Source organism: Malus sylvestris, chromosome 9 (assembly GCF_916048215.2).
Source record: "Malus sylvestris chromosome 9, drMalSylv7.2, whole genome shotgun sequence".
NCBI lineage: Eukaryota > Viridiplantae > Streptophyta > Magnoliopsida > Rosales > Rosaceae > Malus > Malus sylvestris.
The window spans coordinates 20315224-20336025 of NC_062268.1; the positions used below are offsets into that span (position 1 = coordinate 20315224).

The window sequence follows — 20802 nt, forward strand, 5'->3', positions numbered from 1 at the left end:
TCAAGCTTATCAGGACCCCACTGTTCCTTTGTCTAAGGGTGTCATCATGTTCCCTATCTTTTTAAGTATTTGCACAAATATGTTTAGGTACATTGTTTCTTGCTTTTGCACAAAACTGTTTGTAATTAGACATCTTCCTTTTTTGGTGAGTCACTATCCCCCATCAGAAAAGTGAAATTTTTTAAGGTTTTCACTATTGGTGTTTGTTTTAAGTCGTGGCCTTGGTTTCTAGGGGAGTTTGTTGTATAAAGAGCATCATTTCTAAAGAGTTCATTTATATCACATGCATCCTTTGTGGGGAGTTGATTCACTTACATGTGCTTATTTGTTGCTACACTTTGCTTGGGCGTACTCATTTGGTGTATTACTATATATTATCTGATGCGCTTTTGACTGTCCTTGCATTGCGTATTTGCTGCAAATTTGAATATTTCTAATCTGGAGCCACCATTTAGTCTGTAAACTTCTAGGTTTATGAGATAGTTTGTGTCTAGGAGAGTGCTAATTATGGGGGTGTTCAATTTTTTTTATAGGCAAACTTGACTTATTTTGGCTTTGTTGTACTTGAATCTCTCTTCAGTTGAACTTTGTTTGTGCTAATCTTGAGTTAGTTTTGGGTTGGGTGACTATACCTCTGACGATGAGTTCTATTCTGAGGAGTTCTAGCTTATGGGAGAGCGTAGTTTGTGAGTGTGGCTTTTTAGGAGAGCACATTTTATGGGGGAGTTCAATTTCTTTTGCTATGTTATTAGACATTTGTGCTTAAGTTGTAATTTGAAACTCCTTGTTTTTTTTGTATATGTGGTTGTGCTACTCTTAGTTTTGTTGACAAATGGGTGAATTGAACCAATTACAGTGACATGCTCTTATGCTTTTAATATTTTAGTACCGAGAATTGTACCTTGTGCTTAAACTTCTTTATGATGTTATGTCTTTGTTACTGGTTCTTATTTGTAACAAGTCATCTCAATTTTTATTTACGAATTTTAGAACGAGAGCATTTTGGACATTTCATGCGTGAGAGACATTTTGAGTTTGCTTTTGGTTCTTGTTTGGTGTGCCCAAGGGGCCCACCCTTGATTTTGTCCCCTAGCCCAAAACATTCTCCCTCTCTCTCTATCTCTCTCTCTCCCTCACTTTCTCTCTTTCTCTTTGTGCTTTCCCCCAAGCTCTCTCTCACGGCTCATTCTCTCCATCTCTTTCCTGCGCTGCATCTCTTTCCCCCGAGCACCACACACCCAAGGAACCACAACAAACGATGACACCACCTCTACTGTGATGAGCTTTCTCTCTCTCTCTCTCTCTTTCTCTCTCTCTCCCTCTTCCTCTGTGAAGCATAGAGAGCCCAACAACCATATCCGGCGAGGATAGACGGCCTTTGAGCCGATTTCCGACCAACCCTGGCCACCACTTGTGAAACAAAAAGTAAAATACTAATCTACACTTATTAAGCTTCATTTTGGTTGGTAAATCGTATCATAGGGTTGTGTATTGAAGTTGAACGGAGCTCGGGAAGCTCCGGCTTCCTCCTTCGCGAATCCGGCCTGAAAACTGAGTCAACCCAACCCGGTAACCCTAAACCCAGACCCATTGAACTCAGACATTTGACCTAATGAACCCAAGCCTAAACCCTTTAACCCAAAACCAGGGCCTTCTGCCCACTGAGCCTAACTCAAGTCCAATTCATTGGGCCAAGTTACAAGCCCAAAACCTTTAAGCCCAAACTCTAGGCCCAAACTTTTTGAACCCAAGCCTTTGGGTCGTGCAAACTCAAGCCTTCGGCCCGTTGAACCCAAGCCCGAAAACCCAAATTGAACCTCAGCCTTTGGGCCATGGAACCAGGCCCAATTGTGAAGCCCAAGCCTACTAAACTAAACCTTGAAACCCATTAGGCCCAAGCCCATACCCAGACCTGGATCCAACCTAACCCAGTCGAATCCCAAGATCCCAGGCCGTGCGTGGGTGCTTGCCTTGGTTGGTACGTGGAGCACACGCGCCTCCACTAAAGGTACTGTGCTCCACCATCGTCCACGGCGATGCTGGCGACTTTTTTGGCGACCCAAAATGGCGTGAAGGCCCGTGCGGCGGGGCATGGGGGTACCTGAGGTCCCCCTTATGTTTTTCAACGTCAGTTTATGACATTTGTTTCCCAAAATTCAATTGTTTGAGTATAGTTTTATTAATTAGACCCTTTATGTGCTTATGTGCATTTATTGTGGCATTTCCGTCTTCGCTAGTTGCATGGTTTTTCGACAGCGAAGTATCTGTAAGCGAACCCCTTCCAAAATGCATAATTTTACTATTAGAAATACATACATGAAAAGCATGATTTAATGGTTATGTTTTATGAAACGTTTATGAGTAAATTGGTTTTACGCTTTCTGATATTTCATGCTTTATCGAATATACGTTCTTTGTGGTATATGTGATGGATGACTATATACTATGAAGATGATTTAAGATATGATGTTTGAGCTACTGAGCTCCGTTGAGATATATATACTTATATTCTGGAAAGATTATGTTTAATGATTTTTGTGCTTATCTAGTGGTCACTATGTTCTGCCTACGAGTGTATGTTCTGCCTACGAGCGTATGATATGCCTACTGGCGACTGACCTGCCGTTGGGCAATACTGATACCACTATTTAGCACCCTATATACGATATATGTTTTATTGAAGGTTTTATGGCATGCTAGGGTTTTCAGAAAACCTATTACTTTTTATGATAAACAAGTTTTTTGAACCTGGGGTTAGTACGTTGGTGAATAATTATGTTAGTATTACTTATATATCAACTTGGTCCACTCACCTTTTCTATTTTGTGCCCCCTCAGGACATAGAATCGAGGCGTACAATCTCGGCGTCAAGGCACTCCGCATTGGCATCTTCGAGTCCTCTCAGTGTATGACCTATTCCTTTGTTCATTCAATTTTATATTATTTCTCTTTAGTGTTCTAGATTAGTTGTATGCTCTGAACTCATTCCTTATTTGCATATACATTGTATTTAAATTTATAAGTCTTATTTGTATTCATTGGTTCTCATGCATATTAGTATGACTCGTCACATTTGGGTGTTGGTCAGCACGTGCCTACCCGGGTGTTTGGAGGATATTGGGGTCGAGCATGTCATTATTGGCTTTTCATTTGTGATTGGACATTTCTTTCATGAGCTCAATTGACATATCATCTATTTTGTTTAATTGGCACATCATTCATTTTAAATCCTTGGTCTTGGCCATGACAAAATGGGGGAGTAAAATTTTGTGTGTTTCTTACCCTTGCAAGCCTTTTACCCATGATGAATTTCACTTATTCTTGTCAAGAGTTGTTACTTGGTCTTCTTCTGTTGATTGATGTTCTCTTGAGTGTGGGTGTTGAGTGAAATTAGTTATAGGCTTGGGGTATTTTGTCAAGGAAAGCCAAATGGGGAGATTGTGAAGTCTAGATCTATTATTTGGCTTCCCTTGTCAAAAATTGTAAATGTTACCACACATGCTCATAATTTAAAGTTAGGATACAATGTTGATATGGGATTTCTATTGAGATTGAACTTGTCAAAGCACCAGCCTTATACACTACGAAATGTTTGAATCATACATTTGCATATCAAGCTTATTTTTCCAGATTCCTTTTGTTTAGTATAGTTGTCTAGTAAAAAAATTTGTATGTTATCCAGTTGTCTAGGCACACAAATTAAGACAGCCCACATGGGCCATCTGACACTTTTTCCCAAAAATAGATTTTCAGCCCTAGATCTTTCCATATTGATTTTACACATCACACGTGCCTTTTCATCCCCTCTCTTTGTCTGAAACTCAGCCATCTTTATAAAGTCATTCTAGGGTTCATTTGTTGTTGGGATTTTGAGATTGGAAAAGTTTTTGAGAGTTTTATTTTCATCTCCATCTCAGATCTCCTAGGAGCATCAAGTATATTCTCTATGTAATGTTCTTCATTGAATATTTCTAAACCTATCTTTGAATTGCTTGCTTAAATTCATTTTATATGCTCATTTGTTTTGGCTAGAAGTTTTACATTTTTAGAAAAGAGTTGATTTTAGCTTTGAGCTACCTCTTGTGTTCTTACTTGAAAACCCTAACTACAAAATCACACTCATGCACTAAATACCCACATCATTGCATATTAGGGTAGCATTGTTTTTGTGATTTTGATTTTTGTTTTAGGTCAAGTTTTTCCAAGTTTCAAATCTGTGAACTGACATGTTTTGGATTCTCATCAGTTTCATCTTTCAAGTGTTTGACGGGTGAAACTGAATAGACATCGAATCCAGATTTGCATATCATTGTCATATCATCATATGCATAGTTTGTGTGTTGGTTTCGGTGCCACAAGGTGAAGAGTTTAGGAAAAGCTGTCATCTTGTGAAGACTGAAGAAAACACTATTTCGGTGTCACAAGGTGAAGAGCTTAGGAGGAGCTGCCACTTCGTGAAGACCGAAGAAATCCATCTTGTGTAATGCAAGGTTGCACAAAGGTAAAACTGCTATGTAGATAGGGATCTAAGAATTAAGCTTGGGTGGTCTTTGTACAAACCTTTGTTTACACTAGTGGCAAAAAGCTTTCAACCTTTTATGTTTAAATTGTACAAATTAAACATTTCATCTATAAACCTTTTCCAACCTCTATGTTCTCAATAATGTTAATGTTATGTGATACCATTTTTACATCTTTCAAACACAGTGTTTAATACAGTTTTCAAACCTCTGGCAACGCGCGTGTGACCCATTCTAGAATATATTAAATGACATGAGGTTTACATGCACACTATCAACGAAATTAAAACTTGAGCAATGAAGTTTCCATAATGCCGGCTCTTGACACCCTTGAGTTTTATTTCCAACTCGTATCTATGTTGATTTTCACTCATAGAGATAATAGGGAGAACCAAGTAGGCAGGACATACTTGTCTGCTCTCCACTTTTCTTCTCATTCATATTCTTCGTTGCGGTCGTTCTAAATTCACATCAAGCCATTATCAAGGATAGGGTAACCTGCACAGGTGAGGGGGGCCTTGTATTCAATTGAACGTTAATGATCTGAGTTACTTAGAGAGCTTGACTATATATGTTAAGGTGGGGGGTGGCTTTGTGCATCCATCTTGGTTTCAACTGCAAAACTGATGTCTGATCTGGTACTAGTATGTGCATACATCACACTTCCCACAACAGATATATAAAGAATACTCTACCTCTTTCTCACTCATTTCGCAAGTCCAAAAGATCTTTCCAGAAGAACAAGTCTCTCACCGGACTCCTCTAGAACCACTTGACCTCGGATGCTATAAAAACCAACACCAATTCCCAACATTAAAAAATAACCCGCCCCCCCTCTCTCTCTCTCTCTCGCAACCTTCTCTGTTTCTCCACAAAAGCGTTCCCGCAGAGGCTTCGAGAAACCCTACCGAAGCTCTCTCTCTCTCTCTCCTCCCTCTCGCTCCTCGCATCCTCAGACTCTCTGTGGATCTCCCTCGAGGTACGGTACGCTCCCTAAAACCCTAGACTTTGCATCGGATCAGATGTCTATGTGAATATGTTGTTAGATCTGATGTAGATTTTACTGTTTCCCGATTTGGATATTTTACTCTGGATTTAGCCTCGGTGAGGTTTTAAGTGTTGAACTGCCTCACTTTCTGCTTCGATTCAATTTTTTGCTTAAATCTTTTGGGGTGTCTATATTTGGGTTTGAGCTAGATTCGGTGAATATATGATTACATTAGTTTGAGCAGATTCTGGTAATTAGATAATCATGGGGTACATAGACTGCTTGGGTGATTAGCGTTGGTTGGAATTTGCAATTAGGATCGGTTATTTTTAATTTTTTTAAACATTATTGTTTTGTATGTTATGTAATTTGAATGGGGACAGGGGTTTTTATCCAAGATTTGCGGAGGTGTAATTTGTGGTCTTATTTTTCTGTTTCCTTTAGCTACTGTATTATTTATTTCTGATACTGTAATCACCTTGAGGACGGTGAAGATATTCATCATCCGATTTTTGGTTGTTTCTATGATTGAATGGTAGTTTCCCTTGTGCTTTGTTTGAACTGGTGTTATTTATTTGGAATTGAGTTTCAGTTGTTTAGTGTATGTGGGTTCTTGCTTGATTTGGAATTTCAGTTTCAGTTGTTTAGTGAATGTGGATTCTTACATGATTTGGAATTTTAGTTTCGGTTGTTTACTAAATTTGGGTCTTAGTTATTTTCCAGACTTAAAATTCTGCAAGGATGAGTGTGGTGGGGTTTGATTTTGGCAATGAGAGCGGCATTGTGGCCGTAGCCAGGCAGAGGGGTATTGACGTTGTGCTCAATGATGAGTCCAAACGTGAAACTCCGGCCCTTGTTTGTTTCGGTGAGAAGCAGCGGTTCATTGGGACAGCTGGGGCTGCTTCCGCATTGATGAACCCCAAGAACACAATTTCCCAGATTAAACGCTTGATTGGTAAGCAATTCTCTGATCCTGTGTTGCAGAGGGATATCAAGTCATTGCCTTTTGCTGTTTCTGAAGGGCCTGATGGATATCCATTGATTCATGCCCATTATTTGGGAGAAGCAAAGACATTTACACCTACCCAAGTTCTTGGAATGCTGTTTTCTGATCTGAAAATCATAGCCGAGAAGAATCTCAATGCAGCTGTTGTCGATTGCTGTATTGGGATTCCAGTGTATTTCACTGATCTCCAAAGAAGAGCTGTTATGGATGCAGCAAAAATTGCTGGATTGAACCCTCTTCGCTTGTTCCATGAAACTACAGCAACTGCTTTGGCTTATGGTATTTACAAGACGGATTTACCAGAAAATGACCAATTGAATGTTGCCTTTGTTGATATTGGGCATGCTAGCATGCAAGTTTGCATTGCTGGTTTTAAGAAAGGGCAGCTGAAAATATTGGCTCATTCCTTTGACCAGTCTTTGGGAGGTAGGGACTTTGATGAAGTACTGTTCCACCACTTTGCAGCAAAATTCAAGGAAGAGTACAAAATTGATGTTTTACAGAATGCAAGGGCTTGCCTTCGCCTTCGTACCGCTTGTGAGAAGTTGAAGAAGATGCTTAGTGCAAATCCTATGGTACCTTTGAATATAGAGTGTTTAATGGAAGAGAAGGATGTTAGGGGAATTATTAAGCGGGATGAATTTGAGCAGATTAGTATTCCTATTTTGGAACGTGTGAAGGGACCTTTGGAGAAGGCCCTTCTTGATGCACAGCTTTCAATAGAGGACATTCACACAGTTGAGGTTGTTGGTTCAGGCTCTCGTGTTCCTGCTATAATCAAGATATTGACAGATTTCTTCAAAAAGGAGCCTAGGCGAACTATGAATGCAAGTGAGTGCGTTGCCAGGGGTTGTGCTTTGCAATGTGCAATTCTTAGTCCAACATTCAAAGTTAGAGAGTTTCAGGTGAGTTTAACTCTTGCTTTGTCGGTGAATTTGTTTCCATTAGTTGAACCAATCTGTATATTGTCTGACCTGCTGGCTTTTGCAAAAAATTATGTTTTGTTATTAACTAATGCTATCCCATTTAATATGAAGGTTAATGAGAGCTTCCCATTTTCAATTTCCTTGTCCTGGAAAGGTTCTGGTCCCGACGCTCAGAATGGAGCAGCTGAGAACAACCAAAATACCCTTGTTTTCCCCAAGGGAAATCCTATCCCAAGTATCAAGGCCCTTACATTTTACAGATCGAGCACTTTTTCAGTTGATGTGCAGTATGCTGATGTTAGTGATTTGCAGGCACCTGCAAAAATCAGCACATATACGGTGAGTGGCAGATTGAATATTGGATCTTAAACTTGTGCGCTCTAATTTCTGTCAACGCTATTAGGTCATCTGCCAGATATTTCCTAACATTCTACTACACTATACATGTGCAGATTGGTCCTTTCCCGTCTGTTAAAAGTGAGCGAGCAAAACTAAAGGTCAAAGCTCGCCTAAATCTGCATGGGATTGTGTCTGTAGACTCAGCAACTGTAAGATTGTTAAAAGCATTTTGTGCTTCTTGATGTCTTTGGTTGATTATCTTTCTAACTCTATTTGTTTTTCTTCACGTGCTGTAGCTTTTGGAAGAAGAAGAAATTGAGGTTCCTGTCACAAAAGAGCAAACAAAGGAGGCTGCTAAGATGGAGACTGATGAGGCACCCAGTGATGTGGCTCCCCCAAGTACCGAAGAGACTGATGTTAGCATGCAAGATTCTAAGGACACTGCTGATGCTCCAGGTGCTGAAAATGTTGTTCCCGAGTCCGGGGAAAAGCCTGCGCAAATGGAAACTGATGCGAAGGTCAGTCGTCATGATTCATGTGTTTTTTCCATTTGTTATTTTCGTGGACCGCAACATTTGTTTTTTTTTTGTTGGGGGGGGGGGCAATAGTGCTTAGCTACTCAATTTGAGTCAGCTATATGCTTTGATATAGTGCACTTGTGCTAAGCTTTTCCGTGATCATTCTTTTCATGTTCAATCACGTTAACTATAGGGAAGGGTTGTCAAAAGTCATCATAATCTTTTAACTCATAATCTACATTTAATGTCACTACAGAGAAGAGAAAGGATGATGGACTGTACCAAGTGTTGTTTAAAAATTCAGTTTTGGAATGGTCAAATGCTATCAGTGGTTTTATTTGGTTCTATTTGTGGGTTCTGTACTCTTAATGTCTTGGTTTTTGCAATGCAGGCTGATGCTAAAAAGATAAAGGTAAGGAAAACAAACATTCCTGTGACAGAGTTAGTTTATGGAGGGATGCCACCAAATGAAGTGCAGAAGGCAATTGAGAAGGAGTTTGAAATGGCCTTACAAGACCGTGTTATGGAAGAAACAAAAGACAAGAAAAATGCTGTCGAGGCATACGTCTATGACATGAGAAACAAGGTAGTTTGCTTGTATGTTCGTGACACATTTTCCTTTTTATTTTACCACTTTTTTTTTTTACTAAATTTCTCTTTTGTATTGCCAGCTCAATGACAAGTATCATGAATTTGTTACTGAATCTGAGAGGGAAGCGTTTATTGCTAGACTTCAGGAGGTGGAGGACTGGCTGTATGAAGATGGTGAAGACGAAACCAAAGGAGTTTACATTGCCAAACTTGAGGAGCTGAAGAAGGTGAGGATTTTCTTCTTTTTAATGTGTTTTGGTGCGAAGTTCTCTGTTTTCTCTTGTCCAACTTGATGTCGTTGGTTTTGATTCTTTTGAGCATCGGTGATTTTTTCAAATTGCAGCAAGGTGACCCCATTGAAGAGCGAGTCAAGGAGCATGCGGAGAGGGGAACAGTGGTTGATCAACTTGCTTACTGTGTCAATAGTTACAGAGAAGCTGCAGCATCAAATGATGCAAAATTTGAACACATTGATCTGGCCGATAAACAGAAGGTAAGGGACTCGATGAACTGTCTTCCCTTTCCCCAGTCTCCACCTTTTCAACTCACAATATTCTTTTTGTGTTGTTTAGGTATTGAATGAGTGTGTTGAAGCCGAGGCCTGGTTAAGAGAGAAAAAGCAGCAACAGGATCTGCTCCCCAAATATGCCAACCCAGTACTCTTATCAGCTGATGTGAGACGGAAGGCTGAAGCAGTTGACAGGTACTATTTCTTGCATTGATAAATTTGTTTTCTTTGGTTAGTTGACGAACTGGTTGTCTTAGACAACAATAACCTATTGCTTATTCATAAAGTCTTTTGGAAGCCTTTGGGATATCTGACAGTGGTAACCTTTTCTTATATCCACTTTTGTTGACAGGTTCTGCAGACCGATAATGACGAAACCCAAACCAGCACCAGCCAAGCCCGCTGCTCCTGAAACTCCACCAACCCCACCTCCTCAGGGAAGTGAGCAACCTCAGGGCGGAGATGCAGATGCCAATCCCGGCCCCATGGAGAATCCTGCTGATGGCGACAATGAGGCCCCACAGGCTACTACAGAACCAATGGAAACCGACAAGCCAGAAGCTCCACAAAGTTCTGCGTAGTTCTGTAGAGTATCCGCCTTTCTATGGTTCTTATGGCGTTTCGGTTGTTCTTATGGTCAGGATTTGATTCTTTAGCATAATACACTTCCATTTTGAGCCTTAAAACATGGTTTGGACGGAGAGGGAGAGGCCCGTGGTGTGCTAAATGGATGATATACCTGTAGGTGTAAAGCCTTTTATCTGCTTGTGGTCTGTCAGTTTTTAATTATTGGTACAATCGGTCTCTAGAATTCCGGATTTTTTGAAGAGAAGTTTTACCCTCGGGGTCTCTTTCCCCCCTTATGATGGGATGGAGACCGATTCGTTTTCATTCTAATCTTGTTTTACATATGTCATTGATACTCTTTCTTCCTATATCTTTGAACTTATCTCCAAAATTGCTCGATTTTGTTCTGCGAATTTTGCATTGATGCTCTTGAGGACAGGTTTTGAATTTTATAATAGCATTTTGTTGGCATACGAATATATGCGTCAAGGTTCTTCATCGGTGCAACATTCAGTGCGCTTTCGTTGTCGCCCAGTGGAAGTGTGGGTTTAGGTCTGAGACTGGCTTTTCGATTTCCGTTCTCACCGGCAAAGATGATTTTTGTAGTGCTGAGTGACGAGATGAGAATTGTAACAGGAACTTTGAAGATGGAGCACGCAGTGGATGCTAGTAAAACTACATTTTGTATCTGAATTATCTTTCTAATAGAGATAAGATCCACCGTTACAAGTAGGTTTAATCAGAAGTTGGTGATTACGCTGCTATAATAGGGAAAGGGCTACCTATAGAGCGGGAGCGATCATTAAGAGACTAAACTGTTACAACTGTAGATGGTGGTTGTATTAACAACGATTATAAAGGATGGTTGTAAAAATAGTGGTTGAGATGTAGGGATGGTGGAGGTGGTAGCGGTCATGTAGAGGATAATGGGTGAATTTGGTGATGGTGCGAGATGGTGACAGTGGTGGTGGCTACAATGGTGAGACGATGGAAGTGGTGATGACCATGGTGGTGGGGTTATGGCAGTAGATAATATGGGGGGTGGTGATGGTGTGGCGGAGGTACATGTTATGGTGGCCATGCTGAGATGGTGGATATGGTGGTGGCGGGCTATGGTGGCTAGGGGGATGGCGGTTGAGGATATGGTAGTACGACAACGGTGGTGGGAGGTGGTGGTATCAAATATGGTGGTCCAAGGGGTGGAGATGGTGAGACGGTGGATAATATAGTGTTAGTGGTAGTGATATACCGTTGCATAACACTATTGAAATCACATTAAAAGTAATTAGAGACTAGAGAGCCGCAGCAACAACAACAGCAGCGATAGTTCCCATTGTCTTGTCTTGGGGTTCTCCCTCTCCTGTCTCTTCTGTTATCTGCTTTCACTCCTTCCTACCTCCTTCGTCCTTCTCTTGTCCTTGTTCAAACAACACTGGCGCGATTGCTACTTCCCTGTAACTCTGAAACCGCAGCTCCTGTCGCAAGATTTTCGTTTGAAGGCCGTCTGGAACAACATTATTTTACAAGAATCATTGCACTAGTTAGCATGGGTGGAATCATCCACTCTGCTCTTATCTCTGGCAGAATTAATCATACAAGTAATCTGCATTGTCTTGTTTTTCTTTGTTGTTTGTGTTTTTTATTTGGTTGATAAGATTTTGCTATATTAGCACCTGGGTTTTGTTTTTAATTTTTTTTATACAAACGATAGAATAACCTACTCTAAATTCATTTAAAATATGGGGGGGGGGGATTTGAACTTTGGTGCAGCTGGTTTTGATTGAATATACTTCCTGAATGTTGTGTGATAACCTGTTTCTATGTTTTGTTTCTTCTAATTTTTTTATTATACAAACGTCAGAATAATTTACTCTAAATTCATCTAAAATATGAGGAGGGGGATTCGAACTTTGGTGCAACTGGGTTTTGATTGATTATACTTACTGAATGTTGTGTGATAACCTGTTTCTGTGTTGTGATTAAGCAGAAAGTGAGATAGTTAAAATGTTCCAGTTGCCTGGAGCATCAACTGGGGAAGAGCGAAACTTTCCCATGAGTGGAAACATGTCAAGGAAGAACCCTTCAGTTAGGATGTTAGATGCAAGTTTCACTAAGATTTTGAAAATTTTCAAGTGGGGACTTGATGCAGAAAAGGCGCTGGAAGTTCTGAAGCTTAGAGTGGATCATCGATTGGTTCTCGCGGTCCTCATGATTGATGTGGAACAATGGAAGTGAATGTTAAGGTTCAGTTTTTCAAGTGGGCTGGGAAGAGAAGGAATTTCCAACACGATTCAACCACCTACATGGCGTTGATTCACTGCTTGGATGAGGCTGGTATGTTTGGTGAAATGTGGAGAACCATCCAAGAAATGGCTCGGAGTGCAGGTGTTATTGAGCTGGCTGAACTATCCGAAATCATAAGAATCTTGGGCAGGGCTAAGATGGTGACAAGGCACTATCTGTCTTCTACCAAAGGACACAAGTTCAAACCAACTGCAAATACTTACAACTCCATGATCTTAATGTTGATGCAAGAAGGGCCTCATGACAAGGTCCATGAGCTCTACAATGATATGTGTAACGAGGGAAATTGTTTCCCAGACACGGTTACATACAATGCACTGATATCCGCATTAGGGAAATTGGGTCATGATGATTCTGCCATTAGGTTGTTTGATGAGATGAAGGATAATGGTTTACATCCAACTGCAAAGATTTATAGTACCTTATTGGCAATTTTTTTCAAGTTAGGGAAGGTTGAGCAAGCTTGAAGCCTACCTCAGGATATGAAAGAGAAGGGGTGTCCACCTACTGTTTTTACTTATGTGGAATTGATAAAGGGGCTTGGCAAAGCGGGGAGGGTAGGCGATGCTTATGCTATATACAAAAACCTTCTGAGAGAAGGGTTGTAAGCATGATGTTGTGCTCATGAACAATTTGATAAACATTTTGGGAAAGGAAGGTCGTATAGAAGATGCTATTAAGATTTTCAATGAGATGTCATCTTTGCATTGCACACTTAATATGGTGACTTATAACACTGTAATCAAAGTGTTATTCGAATCCAGAGCTCCAGCTTCGGAGGCAACTACATGGTTTGAGAAGATGAAAGTGAATGGCATTGTTCCCAGTTCGTTTACCTATTCAATTCTTATTGATGGATTTTGCAAAACAAATAGGGTTGAGAACGCTTTGTTGCTTCTCGAAGAGATGGATGAGAAGGGTTTTCCTCTTTGTCCAGCAGCCTATTGCAGCCTGATCAACAGTCTTGGAAAAGCAAAGCAATACAAAGCTGCAAATGAGTTATTCCAAGAATTGAAAGAAAACTGAGTTCGTTCAAGTGCTAGGGTGTATGGTGTGATGATTAAACATTTTGGGAAATGTGGATGTCTTAATGATGCTTTGGATCTTTTTTTTCCGAGATGAAGAAAATCGGATGCACTCCGGACATGTATGCTTATAATGCACTCATGCCAGGGATGATGAGGACTGATATGATAGATGAAGCACATTCCTTGCTTAAAGTCATGGAAGAAAACGACTGCATTCCCGACCTAAACTCACATAATATCATTTTTAACGGCTTGGCTAGGATGGGTGGCCCAAATCAAGCTTTGGAAATGTTTGCCAAAACGAAGCATTCTAAGATTGAACCGGATGCAGTTACTTATAACACTATTCTTGGTTGTCTAAGCTGAGCTGGTTTGCTTGAAGAGGTTGCAAAGCTGATGAAAGGGATTCGACAGGATTTGAATATGATCTCAATACTTACTCATCAATTCTTGAGGCGGTTGGCAAGGTCGATGATATTCATAAGTCTTCCTTAATGGGACCCAGTATGATATTACTTTCTCTTCTTTCACTAGTAAAATTATTCTTATAGTTTAGTGTCGAGGCACTTGCACTACATACAGCCGGTTTTAATGATTGTTTAGAATTTAGGATGGTTGGAGACTTTCTTAAGAACAAGCAGAGTGTGAACTCACTCATGAGTGACTAATTCTTTCGCAGGTCATACACCCTATTAATTGACAGCTTAGCAGCATTGCATCCTATAGATTTTTAGTATCGTCGAGGTTGGGAACTTGGCAAAGAAAGGAAAAAACTACTGGTCGTTATAAAGACGATGCGTTATAGGACTTCCTCTTGTACCGAAATTGGAAAAGATGCCACCCTACTATCAGGAAATGGAAAGAAAACAGCATTCGAAAGCTACTACGACCTGAATAAGGGTTGCAGTTTGGCTTCATAATCTGCACAGCCTCATGTTACTTATCCAAGAGCTGGACAAATTCAGCTCATTACTGCTGAAAAGGGTAGCAATTTTGATGCTCCTCATTAAGCCATCTAACGTTCCAAACCGAGTATTTGCAATTTTTCGTATTTGAGCTATCTACACTCCCAACTAAATATTTACAATTTTTTGTGCTCTCACAAGTGTGGAGTGTAGCCGGCTGCCCAAGGAGTGTTAGAAAAACAAGCCTTTCAAACATCACTTACTCCTTAATTTTCGTCTTTGATGACCATTTAGTTTTTAGTTTTTATTTTTTGTGCTAAAGGTATAAAAGAAATAGATGGGAGAAATGAAGAACAGAAAAGGATGAAGGGAGGTGGTGAAAGGGAGAACTCAAAGATGTTATATGAAATCGCATCATTACATATACGTTCCTTTCATATTTTTTTCACCGTCACTCTCTCTCCCATGTATCTATAACACGAATGAAAACTACAACAACAACAACAACAACAACAAAGCCTTTTCCCACTAAGTGGGGTCGGCTATATGAATCCTAGAACGCCATTGCGCTCGGTTTTGTGTCATGTCCTCCGTTAGATCCAAGTACTCAAGTCTTTTCTTAGGGTCTCTTCCAAAGTTTTCCTAGGTCTTCCTCTACCCCTTCGGCCCTGAACCTCTGTCCCGTAGTCACATTTTCGAACCGGAGCGTCAGTAGGCCTTCTTTGCACATGTCCAAACCACCGGAACCGATTTTCTCTCATATTTCCTTCAATTTTGGCTACTCCTACTTTACCTCGGATATCCTCATTCCCAATCTTATCCTTTCTCGTGTGCCCATACATCCCACGAAGCATCCTCATTTCCGCTACACCCATTTTGTGTACGTGTTGATGCTTCACCGCCCAACATTCTGTGCCATACAACATCGCTGGCCTTATTGCCGTCCTATAAAATTTTCCCTTGAGCTTCAGTGGCCTACGACGGTCACACAACACGCCAGATGCACTCTTACACTTCATCCATCCAGCTTGTATTCTATGGTTGAGATCTCCATCTAATTCTCCGTTCTCTTGCAAGATAGATCCTGGGTAGCGAAAACGGTCACTTTTTGTGATCTTCGCTAGATTGCTCCGGTCATTAGTGTGGATAAGTATATAAATGGATAGAGATAGGAAAGCAAACACAAGATGTACGTGGTTCACCCAGATTGGCTACGTCCACGGAATAGAGGAGTTCTCATTAATTGTGAAGGGTTTACACAAGTACATAGGTTCAAGCTCTCCTTTAGTGAGTACAAGTGAATGATTTAGTACAAATGACATTAGGAAATATTGTGAGAGAATGATCTTGTAGCCACGAAACTTCTAAGTACCGGAGTGTGGTATCGTCTTGACTTGCCTTATCTGTCTCATAGGTAGATGTGGCATCTTCTCTGGAAGTACTCTTCCTCCATCCAGGGGTGGTATCTTTAACTGGTGGAGATGCACAAGGTAATGTATCAATTTCACTTGAAGCTTACTTGTAGTTTCATGCTTGGTCAAGCGCGATACAAACCATGTAGTAGGAGTCCCCCAAGTCGCCGAGCTAGGGGATCTGCTGAAAGAGGTGACAGACAAGGTAAGCAATCAGAGCTCCGGCTGATTGTTCACATTCTCCCTATCTTGCAGGCAACATGAAGGATAAAGAGAAGAAAAATGAGAAGAGATGATATGGGATACTTTTGCTTTTGAAGAAGTAACTTTCCACAGGCTTATTCTTGAACTGGGCTGGAGGGTTTTCTGGTTTCCTCCAGAGTATAAGGCCAACTGAAGAATTTGAGGGTCAAAACAAGTCCATCAAATCTAGAGTACATTCGACCCTGCTGATATGGGATACTTTTGCTTTTGACAGAGTAGTGGATGTATCGGCACGTGTGCTGTTACGCTTGTCTCCACATGCTTCCTTGTATCCTTCTCACTTGCCCTATCTGTTCCTCAGGCAGATGCGGTATCTTCCCTGGAAGCATAAGATGTTGAAGATGAGTACTCGAGAGCAATGCCAGGTAAGTAATCAGGTAAGGGGTTCCAGGTAGCCAGTTCCTGGCTGGAAGCTTGATTCCAAGTGCTGACTGATTGCTCTCTTTCTCCTTGTCTTGCAGGTAAGAACAAGGCCAAAGGAAAAGACAGGGAAAAAGCATGATATGGGATACTCTTGCTTTTAACCCTGATGATATGAGATATTCTTGCTCTAGTATAGCTTGTTTACAGAGGTATTATCGGGGGGAAAGAAAGCTGAATATTTCGAAAGGCTTCGTTGGGAGTGCCCTCTCAGATAAGAGAAAGGGTTGAGCATTTTTGCAGGTCTGCCTGTTCGTTAGGGATGGAGGTCGACATATATAGGAGTCTCCCTAACATCAAGTAATAATGCTATTCTTTTACCCTGCTTGGTCATAGCGCGGTAGTGGGAGCTGCCAGCTTCACATGTTTTAACTCTGTCAGAGCACTTTGAAAAAGTGGTCTGTGGTATCTGGAAAGCTGATGTTGCGTGTGAAGATTACAAACAAGCTTTATCCAAGGAGATCCAGCTCTTGAAGTTGGGAAAGTGGTGCCTCTTCGGTTTTCGAACAAGCAATCCTATCGGGGATCTGGCTCTCGAGATTCGAAGAACGATGCCTCTTCGATTTTTGAGAAAGCAATCCTGCTGGGGGTTTGGCTCTCGAGATTCGGAGAGCGGTGTCTCTTCGATTTTTGAGAAAGTAATCATGTTGGGAGTCTGGCTCTCGAGATTCGGAGGACGGTGCCTCTTCGATTTTGGAGCAAGCAATCTTGTTGGGAGTGTTTTCTCGAATGTGAGTAAAGGTTGGGCATGTTTGCTAGTCTACCTTGCCACGAAGCACAGAGGTTGACAGACAGGGACTTTCCATTTATCCAGCAGTGGTACTGTTCCTTTACCCTCTCTTCGATTTTTGAGAAAGTAATCATGTTGGGAGTCTGGCTCTCGAGATTCGAAGGGCGGTGCCTCTTCGATTTTGGAGCAAGCAATCTTGTTGGGAGTGTTTTCTCGAATGTGAGTAAAGGTTGGGCATGTTTGCTAGTCTACCTTGCCACGAAGTACAGAGGTTGACACACAGGGACTTTCCAATTATCCAGCAGTGGTACTGTTCCTTTACCCTCTCTTCGATTTTTGAGAAAGTAATCATGTTAGGAGTCTGGCTCTCGAGATTCGGAGGGCGGTGCCTCTTCGATTTTGGAGCAAGCAATCTTGTTGGGAGTGTTTTCTCGAATGTGAGTAAAGGTTGGGCATGTTTGCTAGTCTACCTTGCCACGAAGCACAAAGGTTGACACACAGGGACTTTCCAATTATCCAGCAGTGGTACTGTTCCTTTACCCTCTCTTCGATTTTTGAGAAAGTAATCATGTTAGGAGTCTGGCTCTCGAGATTCGGAGGGCGGTGCCTCTTCGATTTTGGAGCAAGCAATCTTGTTGGGAGTGTTTTCTCGAATGTGAGTAAAGGTTGGGCATGTTTGCTAGTCTACCTTGCCACGAAGCACAGAGGTTGACACACCGGGACTTTCCAATTATCCAGCAGTGGTACTGTTCCTTTACCCTTGTGGGTAATAATATGGTAGCTAGACCTTCAAAATTTATGTGTCTAAACTTTGTTAGTGTTGTTTCTTTGCAATTATTTTACCCTTCTTGGTCATAGCGATGTAGTGGGAGCTGCAAGCTTCACGTGTCTCAACTTTGTCAGAGAACTTTGGCAAAGTTATCTGTGGTACCCATGAGCTGCTGTTGCGTGTGGGAAGTGGGTGATTGAACAATACGATTCATGTGCTTTCTACTTCGCCAGAAATCTTCGACAGAATGCCCATAATTTCCGCAAAGCTGAGTGTGCGTGTTACAGGTGCTGACAAGGCTGGAAAAGTAGGTGCCTCTTCGATTTCTGAGATCGGCCCTCGTGGTCTCTGAGCAGCCCAGCTTTTGAGAAAGCAAGCCTCATCGATTTCTGAGATCGGCCTTCGTGGTCTTTGAGCAGCCCAACTTTTGAGAAAGCAAACGCCTCTTCGATTTCTCAGCAGGCGCCTCTTCGATTTCTGAAGCTTCGTCGAGTGCAGATTTTTATAGGGGCTGACATTAAGTTCCAAAGCACACTTGAATATCCACTAGTAGAAGCTCCATTCTTGCACTTCTAAGATCTTGATTTGTCCGACCTCTTCTCTCTTCAACACCTTTGAAAATGTCTGGCCCATCCGACCGTCATTTTGACTTGAACCTTGTTGAAGAGGCAGCCCCGCCTTCTCCAGACAACATATGGCGCCCATCCTTCGTCTCCCCTACTGGTCCTCTTACCATTGGGGATTCCGTGATGAAGAATGATATGACCGCTGCGGTAGTGGCCAGGAACCTTCTCACTCCCAAAGATAACAGACTACTTTCCAAACGGTCTGATGAGTTGGCTGTTAAGGATTCTCTGGCTCTCAGTGTTCAGTGTGCAGGTTCTGTGTCTAATATGGCCCAACGCCTATTTGCTCGAACCCGCCAAGTTGAATCATTGGCGGCTGAAGTGATGAGTCTCAAACAGGAGATTAGAGGGCTCAAGCATGAGAATAAACAGTTGCACCGGCTCGCACATGACTATGCTACAAACATGAAGAGGAAGCTTGACCAGATGAAGGAATCTGATGGTCAGGTTTTACTTGATCATCAGAGATTTGTGGGTTTGTTCCAAAGGCATTTATTGCCTTCGTCTTCTAGGGCTGTACTGCGTAATGAAGCTCCAAATGATCAACCTCTGATGCCTCTTTCTTTTAGGGTTTTGTCCAGTACTGAGGCTCCGAATGATCCCCCTCCGGTGCCTTCTCTTTCTGGGGCTCTACCGACTGCTGAGACTTCTCCTAAGCAACCTTTGTGAAGGCTCCCTCTTGTTTGTTTATTTTGACTCAAGTATATGTACATATTTGTAACTTATCGGGGATATCAATAAATAAGCTTTCCTTCATTTCAACGTATTGTGTTAAATACACCAAGGCCTTCTTTGCTAAGTTCTTTGAATTTTCTTTTGTTGAATCTTGTATGTTGAAGCTTTGTGAGTGGAGCATATAGGTTGAGGTAGTGTTCCCTTAATTTCCCGAGTGAGGAAAACTTCTCGGTTAGAGACTTGGAAAATCCAAGTCACTGAGTGGGATCGGCTATATGAATCTTAGAATGCCGTTGTGTTTTGTCCTGTGTCATGTCCTCCGTTAGATCCAAGTACTCTAAGTCTTTTCTTAGGGTCTCTTCCAAAGTTTTCCTAGGTTTTCCTCTACCCCTTCGGCCCTGAACCTCTGTCCCATAGTCGCATCTTCTAATCGGAGCGTCAGTAGGCCTTCTTTGCACATGTCCAAACCACCGTAACCGATTTTCTCTCATCTTTCCTTCAATTTCGGCTACTCCTACTTTACCCAGAATATCCTCATTCCTAATCTTATCCTTTCTCGTGTGCCCACACATCCAACGAAGCATCCTCATCTCCGCTACACCCATTTTGTGTACGTGTTGATGCTTCACCGCCTAACATTCTGTGCCATACAGCATCGCCGGCCTTATTGCCGTCCTATAAAATTTTCCCTTGAGCTTCAGTGGCATACGGCGGTCACACAACACGCCGGATGCACTCTTCCACTTCATCCATCCAGCTTGTATTCTATGGTTGAGATCTCCATCTAATTCTCCGTTCTTTTGCAAGATAGATCCTAGGTAACGAAAACGGTCGCTCTTTGGTATTTCTTGATCTCCGATCCTCACCCCTAACTCGTTTTGGCCTCCATTTGCACTGAACTTGCACTCCATATATTCTGTCTTTGATCGGCTTAGGCGAAGACCTTTAGATTCCAACACTTCTCTCCAAAGGTTAAGCTTTGCATTTACCCCTTCCTGAGTTTCATCTATCAACACTATATCGTCTGCGAAAGGCATACACCAAGGAATATCACCTTGAATATGTCCTATTAACTCATCCATTACCAACGCAAAAAGGTAAGGACTTAAGGATGAGCCTTGATGTAATCCTACAGTTATGGGAAAGCTTTCGGTTTGTCTTTCATGAGTTCTTACGACAGTCTTTGCTCCTTCATACATATCCTGTATAGCTTGGATATATGCTACTCGTACTCCTTTCTTCTCTAAAATCCTTCAAAGAATGTCTCTTGGGACCCTATCATACGCTTTTTCCAAATCTATAAAGACCATGTGTAAATCCTTTTTCCCATCTCTATATCTTTCCATCAATCTTCGTAAGAGATAGATTGCCTCCATGGTTGAGCGCCCTGGCATGAACCCGAATTGGTTGTCCGAAACCCGTGTCTCTTGCCTCAATCTATGCTCAATGACTCTCTCCCAGAGCTTCATTGTATGACTCATTAGCTTAATACCCCTATAGTTCATGCAATTTTGTACATCACCCTTATTCTTGTAGATAGGCACCAAAGTGCTCATTCGCCACTCATTCGGCATCTTCTTCGTTTTCAAAATCCTATTGAAAAGGTCAGTGAGCCATGTTATACCTGTCTCTCCCAAAACTTTCCACACTTCGATTGGTATATTGTCTGGGCCTACTGCTTTTCTATGCTTCATCTTCTTCAAAGC

The 20802-nt window shown here is 41.6% G+C and overlaps 1 protein-coding gene and 1 pseudogene across 4 annotated transcripts in view; both read left to right on the plus strand.

The window, feature by feature from the left end:
• The first annotated feature begins 5350 nt into the window (after positions 1–5350).
• The window catches only part of LOC126634032 (heat shock 70 kDa protein 15-like), a 50332-nt gene continuing 34880 nt past the window's right edge, over positions 5351–20802 (plus strand). The window contains exons 1-10 of one of the 4 annotated variants that reach the window (XM_050304519.1): positions 5351–5499; positions 6221–7419; positions 7552–7779; positions 7893–7988; positions 8076–8297; positions 8689–8883; positions 8969–9115; positions 9232–9381; positions 9461–9591; positions 9749–10293. In XM_050304519.1, coding sequence (XP_050160476.1) covers positions 6250–7419; positions 7552–7779; positions 7893–7988; positions 8076–8297; positions 8689–8883; positions 8969–9115; positions 9232–9381; positions 9461–9591; positions 9749–9977 — 2568 coding nt within the window. In that variant the 5' untranslated portion in view covers positions 5351–5499; positions 6221–6249 and the 3' untranslated portion in view covers positions 9978–10293. Of the gene's footprint in view, positions 5505–6220; positions 7420–7551; positions 7780–7892; positions 7989–8075; positions 8298–8688; positions 8884–8968; positions 9116–9231; positions 9382–9460; positions 9592–9748; positions 10294–20802 lie in introns of those variants that run through there. The other 3 variants (XM_050304518.1, XM_050304520.1, XM_050304517.1) reach the window with 3 other exon arrangements.
• On the plus strand, positions 11110–14624 carry LOC126634036 (pentatricopeptide repeat-containing protein At3g16010-like; annotated as a pseudogene).